The sequence below is a fragment of the Saccopteryx leptura genome, chromosome 6 (genome assembly GCF_036850995.1).
Source record: "Saccopteryx leptura isolate mSacLep1 chromosome 6, mSacLep1_pri_phased_curated, whole genome shotgun sequence".
Taxonomy (NCBI): domain Eukaryota; kingdom Metazoa; phylum Chordata; class Mammalia; order Chiroptera; family Emballonuridae; genus Saccopteryx; species Saccopteryx leptura.
In genome coordinates, this window is record NC_089508.1 from 129,246,334 (window position 1) to 129,267,768 (window position 21,435).

The following is a 21,435-nucleotide window of genomic DNA, read 5'->3' on the forward strand; positions in this document are numbered from 1 at the left end:
TATGCGACCAGCATATTAATAAATCTCCTCCTTTTAATAAAACCCTTCAAAATTCATCTGGACTTGGTGTCTCTACCTAAACCTGTTGAAGTGAGGTACGGTACTTTACAACACCACCTCGCTGACCCCACCAAAACTCCCTCTCCCCTCTCCTTGAGTCCTGGGAAACCTTAAACAAAGGAATCACATGCCCATTGCTTAGATACTGTGAAGGTAAATAACCTGTAAGAAAAGCTGATTTAGGAGCTTGTGCTTTGGCACTACTAGCCTCATATGCTCCACCGGCCACTAAAGTCTCTTTCCTCTATTAATTGTCTGAATGTCTTATCCTCTGTTGGGTGTCGTTTCCTGCAACAACACAAGGTAAGCAACCAATGAATGCATGACTGAGTGGAACAACAAATGGATGCTTCCCTTCCCCTCTCTTTCCCTCCCACTTTCTATCTTTCTAAAAATCAATCGATAAATTAAAAAGAAAGCCCTGGCTAGATAGCTCATTTGGTCAGAGTGTCATTTGGAAGCGCAGAGGTTGCCAGTTCAATCCTAGTCAGGGCACGCACAACTGCACAACTCTTCCTGTCTCTCTCGCTTTCTTTATATATATATATATATATATATATATATATATATATATATATATATAGAGAGAGAGAGAGAGAGAGAGAGAGAGAGAGAGAGAGATTTTAGAAAGAGAAAACATCAATTTGTTGTTCCACTTAGTTATGCATTTTTGAGAGAGAGACAGACAAGAAGGAAGAGAGATGAGAAGCGTCAACTTGTGTCAGTTTAGTTGTTCCTCATACATGCCTTGGCAGCAGGGGTCCGGGTTTCAATCCCAGCCAGTGACCCCTTGCTCAAGCGAATGACCTCAGGTTTTTGAACCTGGGACCTCAGTGTCCCAGGTCAATGGTCCATTATGCCACCCCCTGGTCAGGCACATTGCTTGATTCTTGTATGTGCCCTGGAGACAAGCAGTAAGCCAGTACAAGTGGAATAGGGAAACTGAAACAAATACAGTAGTTAAAAGGCCAAACAGGCCCTGGCCAGTTGGCTCAGTCAGCGGTAGAGCGTCGGCCTAGCGTGAGGGGGACCCGGGTTCGATTCCCGGCCAGAGCACATAGGAGAGGCGCCCGTTTGCTTCTCTACCCCCCCTCCTTCCTCTCTGTCTCTCTCTTCCCCTCCCGCAGCCAAGGCTCCATTGGAGCAAAGGATGGCCCGGGCACTGGGGATGGCTCCTTGGCCTCTGCCCCAGGCGCTAGAGTGGCTCTGGTCGTGGCAGAGCCACCCCCCGGAGGGGCAGAGCATCACCCCCTGGTGGGCAGAGCTTCTGCCCCTGGTGGGCATGCCGGGTGGATCCCGGTCGGGGCGCATGCGGGAGTCTGACTGTCTCTCCCCGTTTCAGGCTTCAGAAAAATACAAAAAAAAAAAAAAAAAAGGCCAAACAGTTTGTAGCAAGGTGACCTATCGTCCTCCTTTAGGGAGGACAGTCCTTTTGTAAGTTCTGTCCTTCGAAAAGTGTCCTCCTACATGTGCTCCTTTTTGATATTGAAAGACTAATCTGTAAATGTCCATATTTAATCTGTAAATGTCAATCCATTGTGTGTGATGTGATGTATTTGTATCTTAATGAGTACTTTTCTTCTTACAATTATTATTAAAAATTAATAGGCATGTAAGCATAATTACAATATAAAATATTACAAATGTTTTATTATTCATTTATCATATTATAGTGTATTATTGTTGCAATGAATAAAATGTTTCCTTTAATTACAATATTTTCTTCAATTTTTTTGTCTTTTTCATTGTAAAAAAGTTGGTCACCTTATACAAATTACAGTAATAGTACAAGTCATACCATTTCAACAATTACAAAGGTGCCCTTTACAAAATCTGAGCACTTTGCCCGTCCTTGAAGTTTCTTTCCAACAGGAAGGAAAGCTTCTTGGTTCAGGAGGGCTTCCTTCCTTACCTTGACTGCGGGTAACCAGTGCTTACCTTCTGCTGAACCAGTGACCCCTTGCTCGTCATTGACCTTGGGATCAAGCCAGTGACCATAGGGATCATGCTGATGATTCCACGCTCAACCTGGTGACCCCATACTCAAGCTGGATGCACCCATACTCAAGGCAGTGACCCTGAGGTTTCAAACCTGGGACCACAGTGTCAGGTTGCTCTATCCACTGGCCAGGCTCAGCTGTGCCAATGTTGAGTTTCTTACAGGGAGTGTGATTCCAGCTCCACCGCTTACTAGCTACACAATCTGGGGTAATTTGACCCATCTCCGTCTCAGTTCCCTCACCTGAAAAGTGGAAAATACAGTAATGGGATTCCCTGCTTCCTAGGAGTACTGGATTACACAGCTCAGATATGTAATGTGCTTAAAACCATGCCTGGCATGTAGTAAAGCATTTGCTGCTGTCATCCCCAGTGTCTCATCCCCGTTCTTGTTTCTTCAACAAGTGCTACCTCAAAAAAAATAATAAAAAAAATAAATAAAATAAAAAAGTAAAAAGAAGTGCTGCCTCATACCTCGGGAAATGGAGGAGGCACATTCCACTGTTCTTGGCGTGCTATTTACTCTCCTTGTAAAAGTCTTCTGTAAAAGGAGGTCTCTCCCACGTGTAAGAACATCTAAGTTTCCAGGAACCTCCTTGGCCAACCACTTTTAACAGCTACAGGGTGATTATTTCCTTAGGCAAGCAAACACTTTAGCCCTCTAATGTGGTATTTCCTGGGACTGGAATACAGTAACAACAGGAAGTCCTGCGGAAAGAACTCTGGGCAAACACGCATTCCAAGGAGGGACTAGTAAACAGACAAATTTGCCAGCCCTGTACAAAACCCTGTACCCTTCACATGCTGACCTGCTGCAGTCCTCACCTGCAGGCGGGAAGCTGCTGACCCCTTTCTTTTGCTCTGGGTTTCCGAGCCCAGGAGACCTATAGATGTGACCTTGAGAAAACAAGACAAGCAAAAATTGGCATTTACAAAGTCGGGCCCATTTATTAGCATTTTTAAAAGCCTCACCCGTTTTATGAAAATTTGAGACCAAACTCTCCACGGTCTGTATACAGCTTAATCACAAGGAGCAAGAATTCGAGTTAAACTAATTGAACCAAACTGTCTTGCTCCAAGACAATATGGGGAAAATGGGAGTGGGGGTGGGAGTAGGTTGAGGCGCCAAGTTCTTCCTTTCGCCCTACGACATTCAAGGCACCAGAATCCAACAAATCCCCAGCGCAGCACAAAACCGCTGGTTTCGATGCAATCATTTAACTGTTAACAGCCCAAACACTAAGAAAATTTGGTGGAAAACGGGCGTACCCTTTGGCTCTGGGCGTGGCCTACAGCCAAGAAGCCAAGTTCTTAAGGACCCACAACGGGCTGACACGCGTGGAGAAAGCGCCTCCGTAGTCTCCAGCATCAGTGGCGGCGGAGGCGGGAGGGGGGACCCGCTAGGCTTCCAGGTCGAAGTCATCGCGCTCCTCATTGTATTCCAGCACATGGCGTTTGATCTTGGACGAGTCGACCCAGGTGACGAAGTCCTCCATGCTGCGCGTGACAATGAAGGCAGGGTCGGTGACGACGTCTGGGCCCACGCGCACATGGCCCTGCTCCACGAAGGCCACGGCGGCCTGGAGGTGCTGCGCCATGCGCAGCTTCAGTAGCACGGTGGGTAGGCGGCGGCGGCAGAAGGATGAGGCGGTGACGAAGTCGCAGAGCTCCAAGGAGCTGCGCGTGGGCACCAATCCGAGCGCATACAGCTTGTCCAGCAGCGCGGCCGAAGCGCGCACGCGGAACGGGTCGCGTTCGGGCAGGTCGCGCAGGCGCCGCGCCAGATCGCGCACGGAGCGGCTCAGCTGGTTGTAGCGGGTGTAGTCCTCCCGCCGCTGCAGCCCGTAACGCCGCAACACGCGCAGCTCGTGTAGGTTGTGGTCAGTGACCTCCCAGTTCAGGAAGTCCACCTGCTTCAACAGCTTCTGCTCGTGAAACTTAAGTTTCCGCACCATTATTGCAGCGACCAGATCCCAAGGACCTCAGGCTGAAAGCGCGCTCTGGAATCCGTGAGTCTTCCGCCTCGGAGCGCGAAAAGCGGGCCGAATTCGGGCCACTGGGCCAAAGAGAGGTTCAAGGTCACGCCCCCACTTTTCATTAGTCTGGATGGGGCCACGCCCCCCACTTGATCTCGCGTTTCTTGCGGGGCGGGCGAGACATGGATGGGGCGGGGCGTAGAGCGGAGTGTAGGCAGGGAGGGCGGAGAGACGTTAAATTCCCAGGAGCCGGTTCTCTGGTACCGTCATCATTTCCCCCGTTCGGATGTCTGCCATTTAGGGACTTTCAGCAGTATTTCCTATGAGAGCTAACGAGACCAGTCGCGAGAATGAGGGAAGGCGGCGCCTATCTGGTTGGGGCTGCGTAGCGCTGAATGACCGCTGGGTCCCTTTCATTTTAGGGGGGCTTCTGAGAGCCGGCCGGCCGATGGGCTGACCCGGTCGCCACCTCCCGCACCGATCGGCAGCGCCATGTCCTTCCCGGGGCGGGTCGGAGGGTTGTTTTCTTGCGGGCCGGGCTGCGACGAACCCATGCGATCCAGATTCTCTGGCCGCACCCCGCACTCAGGGGAACGGGGTCTACCCTAGAGCCTTCGGAAATCTGCAGGGTGACAGCAGTGCCACTCGATTCATAAAACCCAGCGAGTGAGAAATTTGAAATTTGAATTTGTCCAGCAGCGCGGCCGAAGCGCGCACGCGGAACGGGTCGCGTTCGGGCCGGTCGCGCGCAGGCGCCGCGCGACCAGCCCTGACCTGCCCTGTGGATGTAAAAGAACTATTTTGGGGTTTTTTTTACAGGGACAGAGAGAGAGAGTCAGAGAGATGGACAGACAGGCAGGAACGGAGATGAGAAGCATCAATCATCATTTCCGTTGTGACACCTTAGTTATTCATTGATTGCTTTCTCTTATGTACCTTGACCGTGGGCCTTCAGCAGACCGAGTGACCCCTTGCTCAAGCTAGCGACTTTGGGTCCAAGCTGGTGAGCTTTGCTCAAACCAGATGAGCCCGCGCTCAAGCTGGTGACCACGGGGTCTCGAATCTGGGTCCTCGCATGCCAGTCCAATGCTCTATCCACTGTGCAGTCTGTTTGTTTTTGTTTTTTTTTAATTTTAATTTTTAATTTTTATTTTTTTTATTCATTTTAGAGAAGAGAGGGAGAGAGAGAGAGGAGAGACAGAGAGAGAGAAAGGGGGGAGGAGCTGGAAGCATCAACTCCCATATGTGCCTTGACCAGGCAAGCCCAGGGTTTCGAACCGGCGACCTCAGCATTTCCAGGTCGACGCTTTATCCACTGCGCCACCACAGGTCAGGCTGTGCAGTCTGTTTTTTAACTTTTAATGTTTATTAACTTTAGAGAGCTGGAAAGAGACAGGAACATCACCTGTATGGAAACCTGACTGGGGGTGGAACCTACAGCCTTTGCAATTTGGAACAATGCTCCAACCAACCAAACTATCTGGCCAGGGCTGGATCTAAGCGGATTTGCTTGACACCTCGCCTAGGAATGAGTTAACAGAATGAATTCGATTTCCACTAGTTGTATCTGCAAGTTGTAGCTGAGCATAGTGCTGCAGAATTCACCACTTCGTTTGCCCAAGCCTTTGACGCCACCTAGCTTCTTCACAGGTCATGTTATTCTGGTAGGCTTTTTATTGTCTTTTCAAGTCTAGTACTTGATATATGGAAAATAATAAAAGTATCATATATGTTATAAACTATAATGACTATTTATAAACCCAATAGCCACAGACAGGAATGGAGAGATGAGAAACATCAATTCTTCATTATGACTCCTTAGTTGTTTATTGATTGATTTCTCATATGTGCCTTGAGGGGGGGGGGGGCTACAGCAGACTGAGTGACCCCTTGGTGAGCCTTGCTCAAACCAGATGAGCCTGCAGTGAAGCCAGCGACCTCGGGGTCTTGAACCTGGGTCTTCCACATCCCAGTCCAACACTATCCATTGCGCCACCGCCTGGTCAGGCACCTAGGACCATTTCATCAACCTATTCCAGTTACTTTCCCAACTAGAAGTAAGGATATCTATTTTCCTAAATTAAAAAAAATATATAGATAGATAGATAGATAGATAGATATGAATATTAATTTAGCCCTGGCCGGGTAGCCCAGTTGGTTAGAGCATCATCCCAATACATCAAGGTTGTGAGGTAAATCCCTGGTCAGGGCACATACAAGAATCAATCTAAGTGGAAAAACAAATTGATGTTTTTCTTCCTCTCTTTAAAATCAATACAAATTGCTGGGGTCCAGTCCCGGGGGGGATCCAGGGGTCCCACAGGAGGAGACGGCGTCGGCAAAAATGGAGTAAGAGAGCCGAATTCTTTTCTTTCTCTTTATTCTCTGGTTAGCATTTACTGCCAGGCATCTCTGCCAAATGCTAGTATAGCTCCCTTTTATACACACACACTGAGTTACAATTACATGGTGTTAATCATTGCTTCTGTTTCACTATGTTTACATGTTTCCGGATAACAGTTAATTTATTTCTATAAATTACAAACCAGGTAGCAAATCATTCAAAGTACAAAATAACTTGAATAGTGATAACAACATCGGTAAAAGCTTTTAAAGTATTAGTACTAATAGTTAACTAACTTTACTGCTGTTGTGAGTCAAGGGGCAGAGAGAGATTAGCAGACGAAATCATTAAGGACTAACAATGGACCACCGCTTGCTCAGGTAAATGACTTTGAGTTTAAGCAGTGTCCTACTTTTTCTCACAAGATTCTAAAAGGCTTGCCTATAAAGAAATTGACATAACATTAAGAGTAGCTTTCACCCAAAGATATACAGAGTGTACTTGCAAGATAGCCTAGTAGCAACATAAGACATTAACTATTATTACTTCTATGGATTCCCCTACATTTTTCTCATTATCAAAGAATCTTGGGCAGTATTTACTCATGAGAACATCTCACTGAGAAAGCCCAGTAACTGCCTTTAGTCAAAAGACAATTCTCTTAGTAAAACATTATTTTCTTGCCGACTGCGCTCTCATCCTAGGCCACACAATGGGCCATTCTACTATACCTTACCTAAGATACTATTGTCTAGTCAAATATTACTTATTTATTATACTTAAACACTAGTTAAGTTCTGACTGTATTCTTCTTAGAGTGTACCACTATCTGCAGATCAAATAAGCAAGAAGAAAGGAATGTTTCTCTACTCTATCACATAAAAAGGCTAGGGAGGAAAAATGTTGAATTAAGTGAAGTCCGAAAGGTGCTCTGTGCACAGCCACTGCCTCCTACCCATTCACAAGTCACAATCTATTCTTTCTAACATGATTAAGAAGGAATTCTCCTACAGACTTAACCCTTTACGAGGGATATCATAGCCAGCCTCTTATGTCTATGAGCCCAGTTCAAGGGGCTTACAGGCTTTTCTGTGGAACTCACACCCTCTGTCTTATTTCCAAAGAAATCACTACGAATCTACAGGGAAAGCATGGTACTATTATCCCTGTGCCATAAATAATAGCACACACCCAGAAGGGGGGGGATATAAGGCCAGATTAATTCAAAAAGTCAAAGGGGGAAGTATCGTTGTGTCTCTCCTTTGGGTGACTTTGTCAACCCGCAGCCATTGATCTTCTCTGCTATGACTTTGTCAATCAGCAGTTTTTGATCTTCTTCTGCTGTGACCTTGTCAGCCAGCAGTTGTGGGTCTTCTTCTGCTGTGACCTTGTCAGCCAGCAGTTGTGGGTCTTCTCCTGCTGTGACCTTGTCAGCCAGCAGTTGTTGATCGGCTCCTGACAACAAATATATTTTTAAAAATTTTAATTTGCCTGACCAGGCAGTGACGCAGTGGATAGAGTGTCGGATTGGGATGCCGAGGACCCAAGTTCAAGACTCCGAGGTCGCCAGTTTGAGCGCAGGCTCATCTGGTTTGAGCAAAAGCTCACCAGCTTGGACCCGAGGTCTCTGGCTCAAGCAAGGGGTTACTTGGTCTGCTGAAGGCCCATGGTCAAGGCACATATGAAAAAGCAATCAATGAACAACTAAGGTGTTGCAACGAAAAACTGATGATTGATGCTTCTCATCTCTCTTTGTTCCTGTCTGTCCCTCTGACTCTCTCTCTGTCTCTGTAAAAAAAAAAAAAAAAAAAATATTGTTTTTAGAGAGAGGAAAGGAGGAAAGAGAGAGAGAAACATTGACTTGTTGGTTCCACTTATTTATGCATTCCTTAGTTGCCTCTTGTACGTGCCCTGACCCATGATCAAGCCAACAACCTTGGCATATCAGGATGATGCTGTAACCAACTGACCTACCCAGCCAGGGCTATTCTTCTGAATTTTTTGTTAAAAAATAAATACAGTTTTATTATTATACATGCATCCCTAAATACTGTATTTCCCCATGTATAAGATGCTCCAATGTATACGATGCATCTTAATTTGGGGGCCTGAAATTTGAAAAAAAAAATGTATTACATAAAGTTAATGAACTCAAGTTTTCTTTCTTTTTTTGGGGGGGGAACTTTTTTTTATTATTATTACAGAGACAGAGAGAGAGTCAGAGAGAGGGATAGATAGGGACAGACAGACTGGAATGGAGAGAAATGAGAAGCATCAATCATCAGTTTTTTGGCCCTGGCCGGTTGGCTCAGCGGTGGAGCATCGGCCTGGCGTGCAGGAGTCCTGGGTTCGATTCCTGGCCAGGGCACACAGGAGAGGTGCCCATTTGCTTCTCCACCCCTCCCCCTCTCCTTCCTCTCTGTCTCTCTCTTCCCCTCCCGCAGCGAGGCAGGCTCCATTGGAGCAAAGATGGCCTGGGCGCTGGGGATGGCTCTGTGGCCTCTGCCTCAGGCGCTAGAATGGCTCTGGACGCAACAGAGCGACGCCCCAGATGGGCAAAGCATCGCCCCCTGGTGGGCATGCCGGGTGGATCCCGGTCGGGCGCATGCGGGAGTCTGTCTGACTGCCTACCCGTTTCCAGCTTTGGAAAAATGAAAAAAAAAAAAAATCAGTTTTTCGTTGTGACACCTTAGTTCAGCGGTTCTCAACCTGTGGGTCTTGACCCCGGCGGGGGTCGAATGACCAAAACACAGGGATCGCCTAAAACCATCGGAAAATACATATTTCCGATGGCTTTAGCCGCTGAGAAGCCGTGCTACCGTCTGCAACAGCACTATTCAGCTTGAACACACACAGTTATGGATGTGCGTTCCAAACTGAATGCCTGTGGTCATGCGCAGACGTGATGGCATCATCCGTCTGGGGCGTAAGGGGCGGGGGAAGGGGGGGGATGCTCCACAGTCCATAGCAGCGCATTACGTGTGTCCAGCGCTTGCTGATGTCATCAGTGGGCAGGTGCAGCAAGCGCCCGAGGACAGAAGCCTAGGAGGCAGAGAGGCAAGTGGCAGAGAGCCAAGAGAGCCTGCGATACAGCCTGCTGGTGTAAAAAAGGTTAATAATGTAAAAACAGTACACACGCCGCCTGATCAGGCGGTGGCGCAGTGGATAGAGCGTCGGACTGGGATGCAGAGGACCCAGGTTCGAGACCCCGAGGTCACCAGCTTGAGCGTGAGCTCATCTGGTTTGAGCAAAGCTCACAAGCTTGGATCCAAGATTGCTGGCTCAAGCAAGGGGTTACTCGGTCAGCTGTAGCCCCACGGTCAAGGCACATATGAGAAAGCAAGGAATGAACAACTAAGGTGTCACAAAGTGCAACGAAAAACTGATGATTGATGCTTCTCATCTCTCCATTCCTGTCTGTCTGTCCCTGTCTATCCCTCCCTCTGACTCTCTGTCTCTGTAAAAAAACAAACAAAAAACCCCCAAAAAACAGTACACACACCATACACACAATACTGTGTAAGTGTAAGGTGCTTTTTGTGTGTAATCATTACACAGTACACAAAGCACCATACATTTACACAGTGTGAACTACATTGGTCTTATACTATAAGAGACCACTATAAGATGTAGTTCACATTGTTCCCCAATGTATAATTATCTCCCATATCTCCCACTATTTTCCCATATTTTTTTTAAAATTTTTTAATTTTAATTTTTTCATTTTAGAAAGGAGAGAGAGAGGGAGAGAGAGAGAGAAGAGAGAGACAGACAGAAAGAGAGAAGGGGGGAGGAGCAGGAAGTATCAACTCCCATATGTGCCTTGACCAGGCAAACCCAGGGTTTCGAACCGGCGACCTCAGCATTTCCAGGTCAACGCTTTATCCACTGCGCTACCACAGGTCAGGCTATTTTCCCATATTCTGAATGAGGAAACTGCTGAAATCAGCGGTTTCCGGAATTGAATCCGCCTCCTATTGATTTCATTGGGAGAGTCAGCGGATTTTGTGGAAGAGAACTCCCTAGAATCTCGGGTTACCACACAATCTGCCGCAGCCTCCTTTTGATTTCAATAAGAGGCGGAGAAATGACAGTTTCCGACACATTTCTTCCTCTCCTATTCAAGTCAATGGGAGGCCGCAGCAGATTCCGCTCAAATATAGAGCATGTTGCTTAATGTTTTCCATGCTAGAACTTTTCCTAGAGCAGAAGAATTCCAAAGGTGGAATCCGCCACCCCCAATAGACTGAAAGAGGCCTCACACTGAGGAATCTGCTGTGTGAATTCTGCAGTGTAAAAGATCTGCCTCCTATAGAAGTCTATTGGGGGTGGCGGATTCCACCTTTGGAATTTTTCTGCTCTAGGAAAAGTTCTAGCGTGGAAAAAGTTAAGCAACATGCTCTATATTTGAGCGGAATCTGCTGTGGCCTCCCATTGACTTGAATAGGAGAGGAAGAAATGTGTCGGAACTGCATTTCTGCCGTACAGAGGATCTCTCTTCTTCTTCTTTTTTTTTTTTTTAAAGATTAGTATCTTTATTTTATTTTATTTTGGCAAAGACAGTGAGAGTCAGAAAGAGGGACAGATAGGGACACACAGACAGGAATGGAGAAAGATGAGAAACATCAATTCTTTGTTGTGGTTCCTTAGTTGTTCATTGATTGATTTCTCATATGTGCCTTGACCAGGGGCTACAGCAGACTGAGTGACCCCTTGCTTGAGCCAGCGACCTTGGGCTTAAGCTGGTGAGCCTTGCTCAAACCAGATGAGCCTGCACTCAAGCTAGCGACCGTGGGTCTCGAACCTGGGTCCTCCACATCCCAGTCTGATGCTCTATCCACTGCGCCACCGCCTGGTCAGGCCAGGGGATCTCTCTTCTGCGGAATCCACGGGTCTTCCATTGAAGTAAATGAGATGTGGATTCCACCGCAGAAACCGCTGCTTTATAGTGTGAAAGAGCCCTGAAAGATACCATGCTGTGCAGAAACTGCAGTGTATCCTATGACGTAGTTCACATTGTTCTATATAGAAAACTTGCCACTAATCTGGAAAAAAACAGATCCATTAGTTAAGCAGCTATTTACGGAATGGTAGCCCCAATACACTAGGTAAGGAGGTCCATTAGTAATAAATATTTTTCAATATATAATTAAATATTGTTGTTGTGATTAATCACTATGTTTAAATTATGTTTGATTTGTAGCAATGAGAATACATAATGCATATCAGGTATTTACATTCTGAATCATAACTGTAGCAAAATTACAGTTATGAAGTAGCCACCAAAATTATGTTTTGGTTTGGGGTCACCACAACATGAGGAACTGTATTGTGGGGTCATGGCATTAGAAAGGTTGAGAACCACTGCCTTAGTTGTTCCTTGATTGCTTTCTCATATGTGCTTTGACCGTGGGGCTACAGCAGACTGAGTAACCCCTTGCTCGAACCAGCGACCTTGGGTCCAAGCTGGTGAGCTTTGCTCAAACCAGATGAGCCCACACTCAAGCTGGCGACCTCGGGGTCTCGAACCTGGATCCTCCGCATCCCAGTCCGACACTCTATCCACTGCGCCACCATCTGGTCAGGCTGAACTCAAGTTTTATTCATCCTAAAATTCATACAATTCCTCTTCACTGTCAAAACTCCCATCCATTAGCTTGTCTTCATCTGTGTCTAATGATGAATCACTGTCTTCAACAATAAGTGCAAAACCAAGCACTTAAAAGGGGGGAATGCAAGTAAAAAAAAAAAAATTGCAACCACTGTATAAGGCGCATCTAGTTTTTAGACCCCAAATTTTTCCAAAAAAGGTGCATCTTATACATGGGGAAATACAGTATGTATCCTCCTCAAAGTGTAGCCTGTGGACCAGCAGAAAGCTCATTGTAAATGCAGAATTTCATGCCACACTTCTGACCTACAGAGTGAGAATCTGCATTTAACACGATCCCCAGATAATTTGTATATACACCAACATTTGAGTGGTGTTGCTTAGAAGAAATCACAGCATGTGGAGTGTATTATGTGTGGCTGTAAGGTTTTTTTACTGCTACATAATATTCCATTGTTTTTTGTTTGTTTGTTTTGACAGAGACAGGGAGTAGGAGAGAGGGACAGACAGGGAGAGAGGGACAGACAGGAATGGAGAGAGATGAGAAGCATCAATTCTTCGTTGCGACACCTTAGTTGTTCATTGATTGATTTCTCATATGTGCATTGACCATGGGGCTACAGCAGACCGAGTGACCCCTTGCTCAAGCCAGCGACCTTGGGTTCAAGCTGGTGAGCCTTGCTTAAATCAGATGAGCCCGTGCTCAAGCTGGCGACCTCAGGGTCTTGAACCTGGGTCCTCTGCATCCCAGTCCAATGCTCTATCCACTTCTCCACTGCCTAGTCAGGCTCATTGTTTAACTATATCCAATTTATTTTTATCATTATTTTTCAATCAATTGATTTTAGTGAGAGGAAGGGAGTGGAGGAGAGCAAGAGAGAGACAGGAACAGGAAATCAACCTGTTCCTGTATGTGCCCTGACTGGGGATCAAACTGGTAACCTCTGTGCTTTGGGACGATGCTTTTAACCAACTGAGCTATCCAGCCAGCGCTATATCCAATTTATTAAACTTTTTCCTGTTGGATATTTTTTGGAAGGACTACTTTTTAGCAGTACTGCTAATAACATTCTTGTAGGTCTTCTGTTGCACATTTACAATAACTTCTAGTACACATCTTGGAGCAGAATTGCCGAGTTGTAAAGTATGTGCATGCTCATCCTTAATAGATATTGCCAAATTGTTTAACAAAAGGGTTTTGCCAATTTATACTCCTTTGGTAGTGCATGAGAGTTTCCTTTGCTCCTCATTCTTGATTATTAGTGGGGTTTTTTTTGTTTTTTTTTTTAGAGAGAGAAAGAGAGGAGAAGCATTAATTCGTAGCTGTAGCACTTTAGTGTTCATTGATTGCTTCTCATGTGTGCCTTGACCAGGAGGCTCCAACTAAGTCAGTGACCCCTTGCTCAATCAAGCCAGCAACCTTGGCTCGAGCCAGCGAACTTTGGGCTCCAACCAGTGACCATGATCCCACATTCAAAAGGTCAACCTCACGCTCAAGCAAGTGAGCTTGCTCTCAAGCTGGCAACCTTACGGTTTTGAATCTTGGAGTCCAGGTCTATGCTCTATCCACTGCACCACCAGTCAGGCTCTTGACTGTTAGTTTTTTAAGTTGTTTCCCTATTTGGGGAGTGTGTGATGGTATTTTATTGTGATTTTAATTTTCATTTCCCTGATGAATAAAGGTTTCATATGTGTTACCTCCTTTTTGAAATGCTTCTTCGTGTCTTTTATCTATTTTTGTATTGGATTGTGTGGTAAGTAGAAAAATTGCTCCCCAAAGATGTCCACGCAGAACCTGTGAATATATTACCTTATACGACAAAGAAGATTGTGCAGACATGACTACATTAAGAATCTTGAGCCTGACCAGGTGGTGGCGCAGTGGATAGAGCATCGGACTGGTATGCAGAAAGACACACGTTCGAGACCCTGAGGTCACCAGTTTGAGCGCAAGCTCATCTGGTTTGAGCAAAAGCTCACCATCATGGACCCAAGGTCGCTGGCTTGAGCAAGGGGTTACTTGGTCTGCTGAAGGCCCACGGTCAAGGCACATATGAGAAAGCAATCAATGAACAACTAAGGTGTCGCAACGAAAAACTGATGATTGATGCTTCTCATCTCTCTCCGTTCCTGTCTGTTTGTCCCTATCTATCCCTTTCTCTCTCTGTCTCTGTAAAAAAAAAAAAAAAAAAAAAAAGGATCACCCTGGTGTCATGTTAAAAATAGACCATCAGGGCCCTGGCTGGTTGGCTCAATGGTAGAGTGTTGGCCTGGTATGTGGAAGTCTAGGGTTCGATTCCTGGTCAGGGCACACAGGAGAAATAACCATCTGCTTCTCCACCCTTTTCCATCCTCCTTCTCTTTCTCTCTCTTTCTTCCCCTCCTGCAGCCATCGGCTCCACTGATTCAAGCATGTTGGCCCCAGGCACTGAAGATGGCTCCATGGTGTCTCCATGTCAGACACTGAAAATAGCTCAGTTGTGAGCACAGCCCTAGATGGGCAGAGCATTGGCTCTAGATGGGGGTTGTTGGGTTAATCTGACAAGGTGCATGAGGGAGTCTGTCTCTCTCTCTCCTCCTCTCACTTGGAAAAGAAGAAAAATAAAAGAAAAAAAAGAAAGATGATTGGGAGGCAGAGGTGAAAACAGAGATTGTTAGGAAGTTGTTGCAGTGGTCTAGGAGAGAAAGGTGGTGGCTGGGATCTGCAGAGCAGCAGTGAGATGCTGATGAGACAGGAGTTCCAGGATAATAAGTCAAGGATGGTTCTAGTTTTCAGCCTGAAGGCAACTGGAAAAAAGTACTCATCACCTGAGATGGGGAAGGGTGCTAAGTAGAACAGGTTTGGGGGGCAAGATCAGAAATTTGATCTTGGCCATGTTGAGTTGGAGATGTCTTACAGATCCAAAGGGAGAAGTCAAGGAGAAAGCTATGTGAATTTGGAGTTTTAGAGGGAGGGCTGGGCTGGACATAAAAATTTGGATGTTATTGGCAAATGGATGATGTTGGAAGCTGTGAGTCTGGGTGAGACCATCCAAGGAGTGAACATGGACAGAAAGGACAGTAGTACCACAATACTGTAGTCACTCTAGTGCTAAGAACTATTGGAAAGAAGAGGGTGAATCAGTGACATAGAAGGAACCAGGAGAAGCTGGTCTCCCTAGGCAAGTGAAGAAAATGCACACACAAGGGGAAGGAATGACCAACTTGGTCAAATGCTATTGACAGGTTAAGAAGAAAACTGAGAATAACCATTGAGTCATTGATGACCTTGATTAGTTTCAGAGGCATGTAAAGGTGAAAGACTGGCTAGAGGTTTGTTTGTTTATTTTTTGCAACAGAGAGGGACAGACAGACAGGAAGGGAGAGAAATGAGAAGCATCAGTTCTTCGTTGTGGCACCTTAGTTGTTCATTGATTGCTTTCTCATATGTGCCTTGGCTGGGGGTGGGGGTGGGGCTACAGCAGAGCAAGTGACCCCTTGCTCAAGCCAATAACCATGAGGTCATGCTAGTGATCATGGTGCCATATAATCCCACGTTCAAGCCGGTGACCTCGGGGTTTTGAACCTGGGTCCTCTGCATCCCACTCCGACACTCTATCCACTGCGCCACTGCCCGGTCAGGCAGATGTGTGTTGATTCTTAATACTCACATCTTATTGGTTGCCATTCCTATCTGTTCTACTCCTTTCCCAAAGGAAGAAAGTTGGATGCCTGGATGGGGGGATGGATGCTGCTTCCTGTGTAAGAATCAGTTACAATAATGTGAAGAGAAGTTAATACAGGAACTTTTCTCAAAGAATGGGCAGAGTGGAAGGAAACCACAAAGGTTAGTGGTTTCCTGAGATGTATGAAGGCTCCAACTCTGAAAGAAGGAGAGAGAGACAGAGCGGAGAGAGAAGAAAAGCATCAACTAGTAGTTACTTCATTTTAGTTGTTCATTGATTGCTTCTCGTATGTGCCTTGACCATGGGGCTCAGGCTGAGTCAGTGACTCCCTTGCACAAGCCAGCGACCTTGGGCTCAAGCCAGATACCTTGGGGTCAAATTGATGATCCTGTGATCAAGCCCACAACTCCACACTCAAGCTGGTGCATCTGAAGGTTTGAACTAGAGTCCTCAGCATCCCTGGTGTTGGGCAGATAATATGTATTATGCTCACTTTGTTAAAGTGGCGCTGCCCACGTGGAGGCCGTTGCCCAGGTGATATTAATATGTGTCTCTGGGCAGGCAGAATCCTTGTAGCCTGGGGCTTGATTTTGGGATTAAGCCTTTCCCACCCTTTTTTGATGTGGGGTGGCACAATCCAATCATGCCTCAGAGAAGTGACTTTGTATTGGAGACTTCCCTATTTTGTATATTGGATTAAGAGCTTGGATTTCTACACTATAAAATGGGGACGGAGCGGGAGCTTGCTCTCTTGGTTCCTGGGATGACTAGCATGAGAGAGCAGAGGGAGCAGAGCAGAGAGCAGAAAGAGGCCATGTGGCCAGGAGAAGCAGCCAAGATGGTGGAGTGCTGAGTGAGATGCCAGTTTGTGCAGTTTGACACTGGAGAGGGAAGGAGATGGGTAACTGAGGAGAATAAGTCTGGTGAACTGGAAACCTTTGATTCTAGGAAACTCGGATAAATCAGTAGCTTTGTGAGCACTGAATGTGATTGGGTTTTGGAGCCCAGTGTGTGTTTTTACTTGCCCGCCAGGTGCAAACTAGGATTAAAGATGAAGGCCCATCAGTTCTTGGCTCCGTTGTTTCTTTACCGACTGTCCGAATCCAATGCGAACCTGCATGGGCTGGGCTGCTGTGATAGTGGCCCTGGCCGTGGCTCCTGGCTTTACACCTGGTCAATGTTCTATCTGCTGCACCACCACTGCTGGCCAGGCAGTAATTCCTAGGCTTGAAGAAAGTCCCTGGAAGGATAGGAATGGAAGATACAAGCTCTGAAAATGTCTGTGAGGCTGAAAAATGAGTTTTCCCCAAGAATCTGGAAATGAGGGTGGCCCTCAGAGTTAGATAAACCTACCCAGAACAGATGTAGGAGTAAATTAAAGACAGTTGGTCTGCAAATATGACTGAAGTGTTTGGGAACCAACTAAAGACCATCGATTTGTTGTTCCACTTACTTATGCATTCATTGGTTGATTCATATATGTGCCGTGACCGGGGAATCAAACCTGCGACCTTGGTGTATCTGGATGACACTCTAATCAACTGAGCCACCCAGTCAGGGCCTTAGTAGTTGCTATTGTTAAACCCAGGTTGGAAAGAGGCTGTGTGAACAGAAGAGAGATCACAGAAAAGAGGCATCCCAGTACAGCTGGGGAAAACATATACTCAGGCTCTGGTCATAGAGAGGCTAAACTGTAGTGAGGGACCAAAAAGGCTACAGAATTAATATTAATAGTTTAGGAAGCTTAAAGAACATTTTATTAATTTGGGCTAGGCGTGCAGAGAGATTTTGTAAATGTGATTTCTGTACTTGTGAGATTAGCACCAACTCAGGATGGCCAATAGCATTGTATTGTAAATGGGGAGGGAAAGGAGATTTTGATTCCCTCCCTTCCCCCCACACCTGTAAGGAAGCAGGCAAATAGCTAGCCAGGTGCATGAAGAGAGAGATTAAAATAAGCCTTTTCTTAGATTGATAGGCCATTTACAGGCATTTTATCCCCTAGCGCCATGGAAACTACCTCTCCCCTTGTAAAGCCAGCAGGCAGGGCCAGGGCCACTACTATCAAAGCAGCCCAGCCCATGCAGGTTCGCATTGGATTCGGACAGTCGGTAAAGAAACAATGGAGCCACAAACTGGTGGGCCATAGTCTTTAATCCTAGCTTGCACCTGGTGGGCAAGTAAAAATACACACTGGGCTCCGAAACCCACTCACATTCAGTGCTCACAAAGCCACTGACTTATCCGAGTTTCCTAGAATCAAAGGTTTCTAGCTCACCAGCCTTATTCTCCTCAGTTCCCCATCTCCTTCCTTATCTCAGATACAAACTCTACACAAACTGGCATCTCACTCAGCACTCCGCCATCTTGGCTGCTTCTCCTGGCCTACTCCACATGGCCCCCTTCTGCTCTCTGCTCTGTTCTCTCCTCTAATGATTCCAGGAACCAAGAGCCCAAGCTCCCGCTTCGTCCCCATTTTATAGTGTAGAAATCCAAACCCTTAATCCAATATACAAAATAGGGAAGTCTCTAATACAAAGTCACTTCTCTGAGGCATGATTGGATTGTACCACCCCACATCAAAAAGGGTGGGAAAGGCTTAATCCCAAAACCAAGCCCCAGGCTACAACGATCCTGCCTGCCCCCAACACACATTAATATCACCTGGGCAACGGCCTCACGTGGGCAGTACCATCTTTAACAAAGTGAGCATAATACATTTTATCTGCCCAACACCCCTCCTGAAAGCGTGTAATTAATGTATATAAACAAAGGAATGGCAAATGAACACTAGAAAATTTAGAAATATCTTTTAATATGTAGAATGACATTTTTATTATTGTTACCTTATAAATTTTAATGTGTAGAAAACGTTTTTTATGAATCCTATAGACAAATGTTGTAAACTTGCTAATGAATGGTGTCCCATACCCCTCATCCTTTTCTCCAAACCTGTGTAGGTGAAAACAAAGGTTGTAAGCTTATGCCATGATGTCATGCTCTCCCCCGCCCGTGTGTGATTAAGGGTATATAAACAGTCCCTGAAATATTTTACACACACGATTTGGGCCTTCCAGATTGCCCCATGTAAAGCAGCTGGCATATTTAACAAACCTCCTTTAATATGTTGTAAAGTACCGTACCCCAGATTCTGCAAAGTACCGTACTTCACTTCAGTGGGTTCATGTAGAGATACCAAGTCCAGATGAATTTTGAAAGGTTTTATTAAAGGAGGAGATTTACTAAATATTCCAGCCGCATAAGGCTGACACGGGGCATTTGTAGACCCAAATAGTGCATGCCAAATATATCTCAGAGGCTGGTTACATACCCTTTGACCACATACAGGTTGGGGGGCATGACAGCATGACACAATCATTAACAAGATTATAACATTTGTCTAGGGGATTTACAAAAAATGTTAAAACTTTCAAGTAATATAATCAAACATTCATAAACCTTTTAGTATCTATCTCTCTTCCTTTGCCTAGAGGTACACATTAATCTCAGGATTCCAGGAAGGGAGGGAGAGCCAAAATCAGTGTAGGGTGGTATGTAAATTTTGTCTCTTATTGAAAGGGAAAGGGAGTTCTTCAGATAACCTTAATCTTTTCAGAGAACTTAAAACCAAAGACCCTAGTCATCCTTGTAAGTCAGGAGACTGCTATATCCTTTTCCCTCCATTTTCCAAAGAAAGGACAGGACACAAAGCCTGACTTCTCCTCTTTAAAATGGCGGTGGTGCAGTGGATAGAGTGTTGGACTGGGATTCAGAAGACCCAGGTTCGAGACCCCGAGGTCACCAGCTTGAGCACGGGCTCATCTGGTCTGAGCTAAAGCTCACTAGCTTGAGCCTAAGGTCGCTGGCTCAAGCAAGAAGTTACTCGGTCTGCTGAAGGCCCGCGGTCAAGGCACATATGAGAAAGCAATCAATGGACAACTAAGTTGTTGCAACACGCAATGAAAAACTAATGATTGATGCTTCTCATCTCTCCGTTCCTGTCTGTCTGTCCTTGTCTATCCCTCTCTCTGTCTCTGTAAAGAAAAAAAAAAAAGTAAAATGGCGTTGCCAATATTAACTTTTACAGTTCTCTAGCACCTTACCACATTCCCCACTGGTTTATATCTTAAGTCAAATCTTTGACTTAATTTACTGAAGAGCATGAGGCTGTAATAGATATTTAACAGACAGCATTAATAGAAATATAGTTCATTAAAGAAACAAATGTTGCCCTGGCTGGTTGGTTCAGTGGTAGAGCGTTGGCCTGGTGTGCAGGAGTTCCGGGTTCGATTCCCAGCCAGGGCACACAGGAGAAGCGCCCATCTTCTTCTTCACCACTCCCCCTCTCCTTCCTCTCTGTCTCTCTCTTCCCCTCCTGCAGCTGAGGCTCCATTGGAGCAAAGTTGGCCTGGGTGCTGAGGATGGCTCCATGGCCTCGCCTCAGGCACTAGAATGGCTCTGGTTGCAACAGAGCAATGCCCCAGATGGGCAGAGCGTCGCCCCTGGTGGGCATGCCGGGTGGATCCCTGTGGGGCTCATGCGGGAGTCTGTCTCACTGCCTCCCCGTTTCCAACTTCAAAAAAATACAAAAAAAAAAAAAAAGAAACAAATGTTACTGATTAATTTCCTATAAACTGCACAAACCTTTTGCAACTTACATAAAATTAACTGGCTTTTGTTTTACCCTAGTTTCCCTTTTCCCCAAAGTCTGATTAAAAAGAGTCCTTAGTCAGTTTCTTCATGCATTAGCCGTCCGTAGACCAACCAGCTTCCGGTTTGTGGTTGGAGTAGGACATGCCTTCTACCTTGGCAGCAGTGGGAGTTGTCAGGATCACGGTGGGTGGACCTGTCCACGTGGGAGTCAGTCCTTGAGTGGTGTACTTCTTTACCTAGATTGAGTCCCCAGGCTGAAAGGGATGTAACGGATCTCCTGGCAGTGCTGGAAGCGCCTCTTGGACAGTCTTTTGAACAGCTTGCTGTATAACCTGCAAACTCTGAAAGTACTCAAGAAAGGAGCGGTCACATTTCCTTTACGATTTGATTCATACATTTTACTTGCCCTGAACCATTTGGGGCCTGTGGGCACAATATAACTTTAAATTAGCTTCTAATTAATATTGGGTTCATTTCTTACTAGCTATGAGACTTTGGATATAAATGCAGGCCTAACATTAGAATGGGCAAGTTAAACCTGGAAAGAATTCTATATAGCAACTTCCTAACAACTGTCACTGTGGCCCCACTTCTAGTAGGAAAAGCTTCTACCTATTTGTCAATTATTTTATTAAAGTCTATTTCTAAATGTTTACCTGGGAAAACTCCTTCTTCCCTGTTTCTTTCTACAATTCCCTTATTTTGCTTAGTATTTACTTGGACATAAACCAAACACTCAGATATTATGCGTTCTGTAATAGATTCTAAATCTGGCTTTTCTAATTATTTCCTTTCCTGTTGGCAAAATCTTTTTCTAATTGGTTTTGAATAAACCTGTTGGCAATAAGGGTCCTAAAAACCCCACTGGTTTTGCATGGCATTTTTCTACTCATTTAAATTCCTATGTTCCGATTTTGAGGCAGACTGGAGAAATATAAAATCAACAATAAAATTAAAACAGCTAATGTTAACAAATACTAGAACAAGTGTCCTAATACAATGAAGTGACCAAAACTTATTAGATTATCAAACAAAGTTCTAACCAATATAATGGGATCCAAAATAAAATTGTATTTTACAGTCTTAATTGTCCTTAACATGTTAACATAATTTTACTACGTCCGTGTT

At 45.5% G+C, this 21,435-nt stretch overlaps 1 protein-coding gene and 1 long non-coding RNA gene across 2 annotated transcripts in view; both read right to left on the bottom strand.

Annotated features, from left to right (window-relative positions):
* LOC136376674 (uncharacterized) overlaps positions 1-21,435 on the bottom strand; it is a 285,392-nt gene that overhangs the window by 94,487 nt on the left and 169,470 nt on the right. The gene's annotated exons all lie outside the window — the stretch shown is intronic.
* IMP3 (IMP U3 small nucleolar ribonucleoprotein 3) lies at positions 2,981-4,133 on the bottom strand. Its single transcript, XM_066342945.1, has one exon. The coding sequence runs from the start codon at positions 4,011-4,013 to the stop codon at positions 3,459-3,461; it is 555 nt and encodes a 184-aa protein (XP_066199042.1). The 5' UTR covers positions 4,014-4,133; the 3' UTR covers positions 2,981-3,458.

Coding starts and splice junctions, on each gene's coding strand:
- IMP3 (XM_066342945.1), bottom strand. CDS start 4,013: ATGGTGCGGAAACTTAAGTTTCACGAGCAGAAGCTGTTGAAGCAGGTG.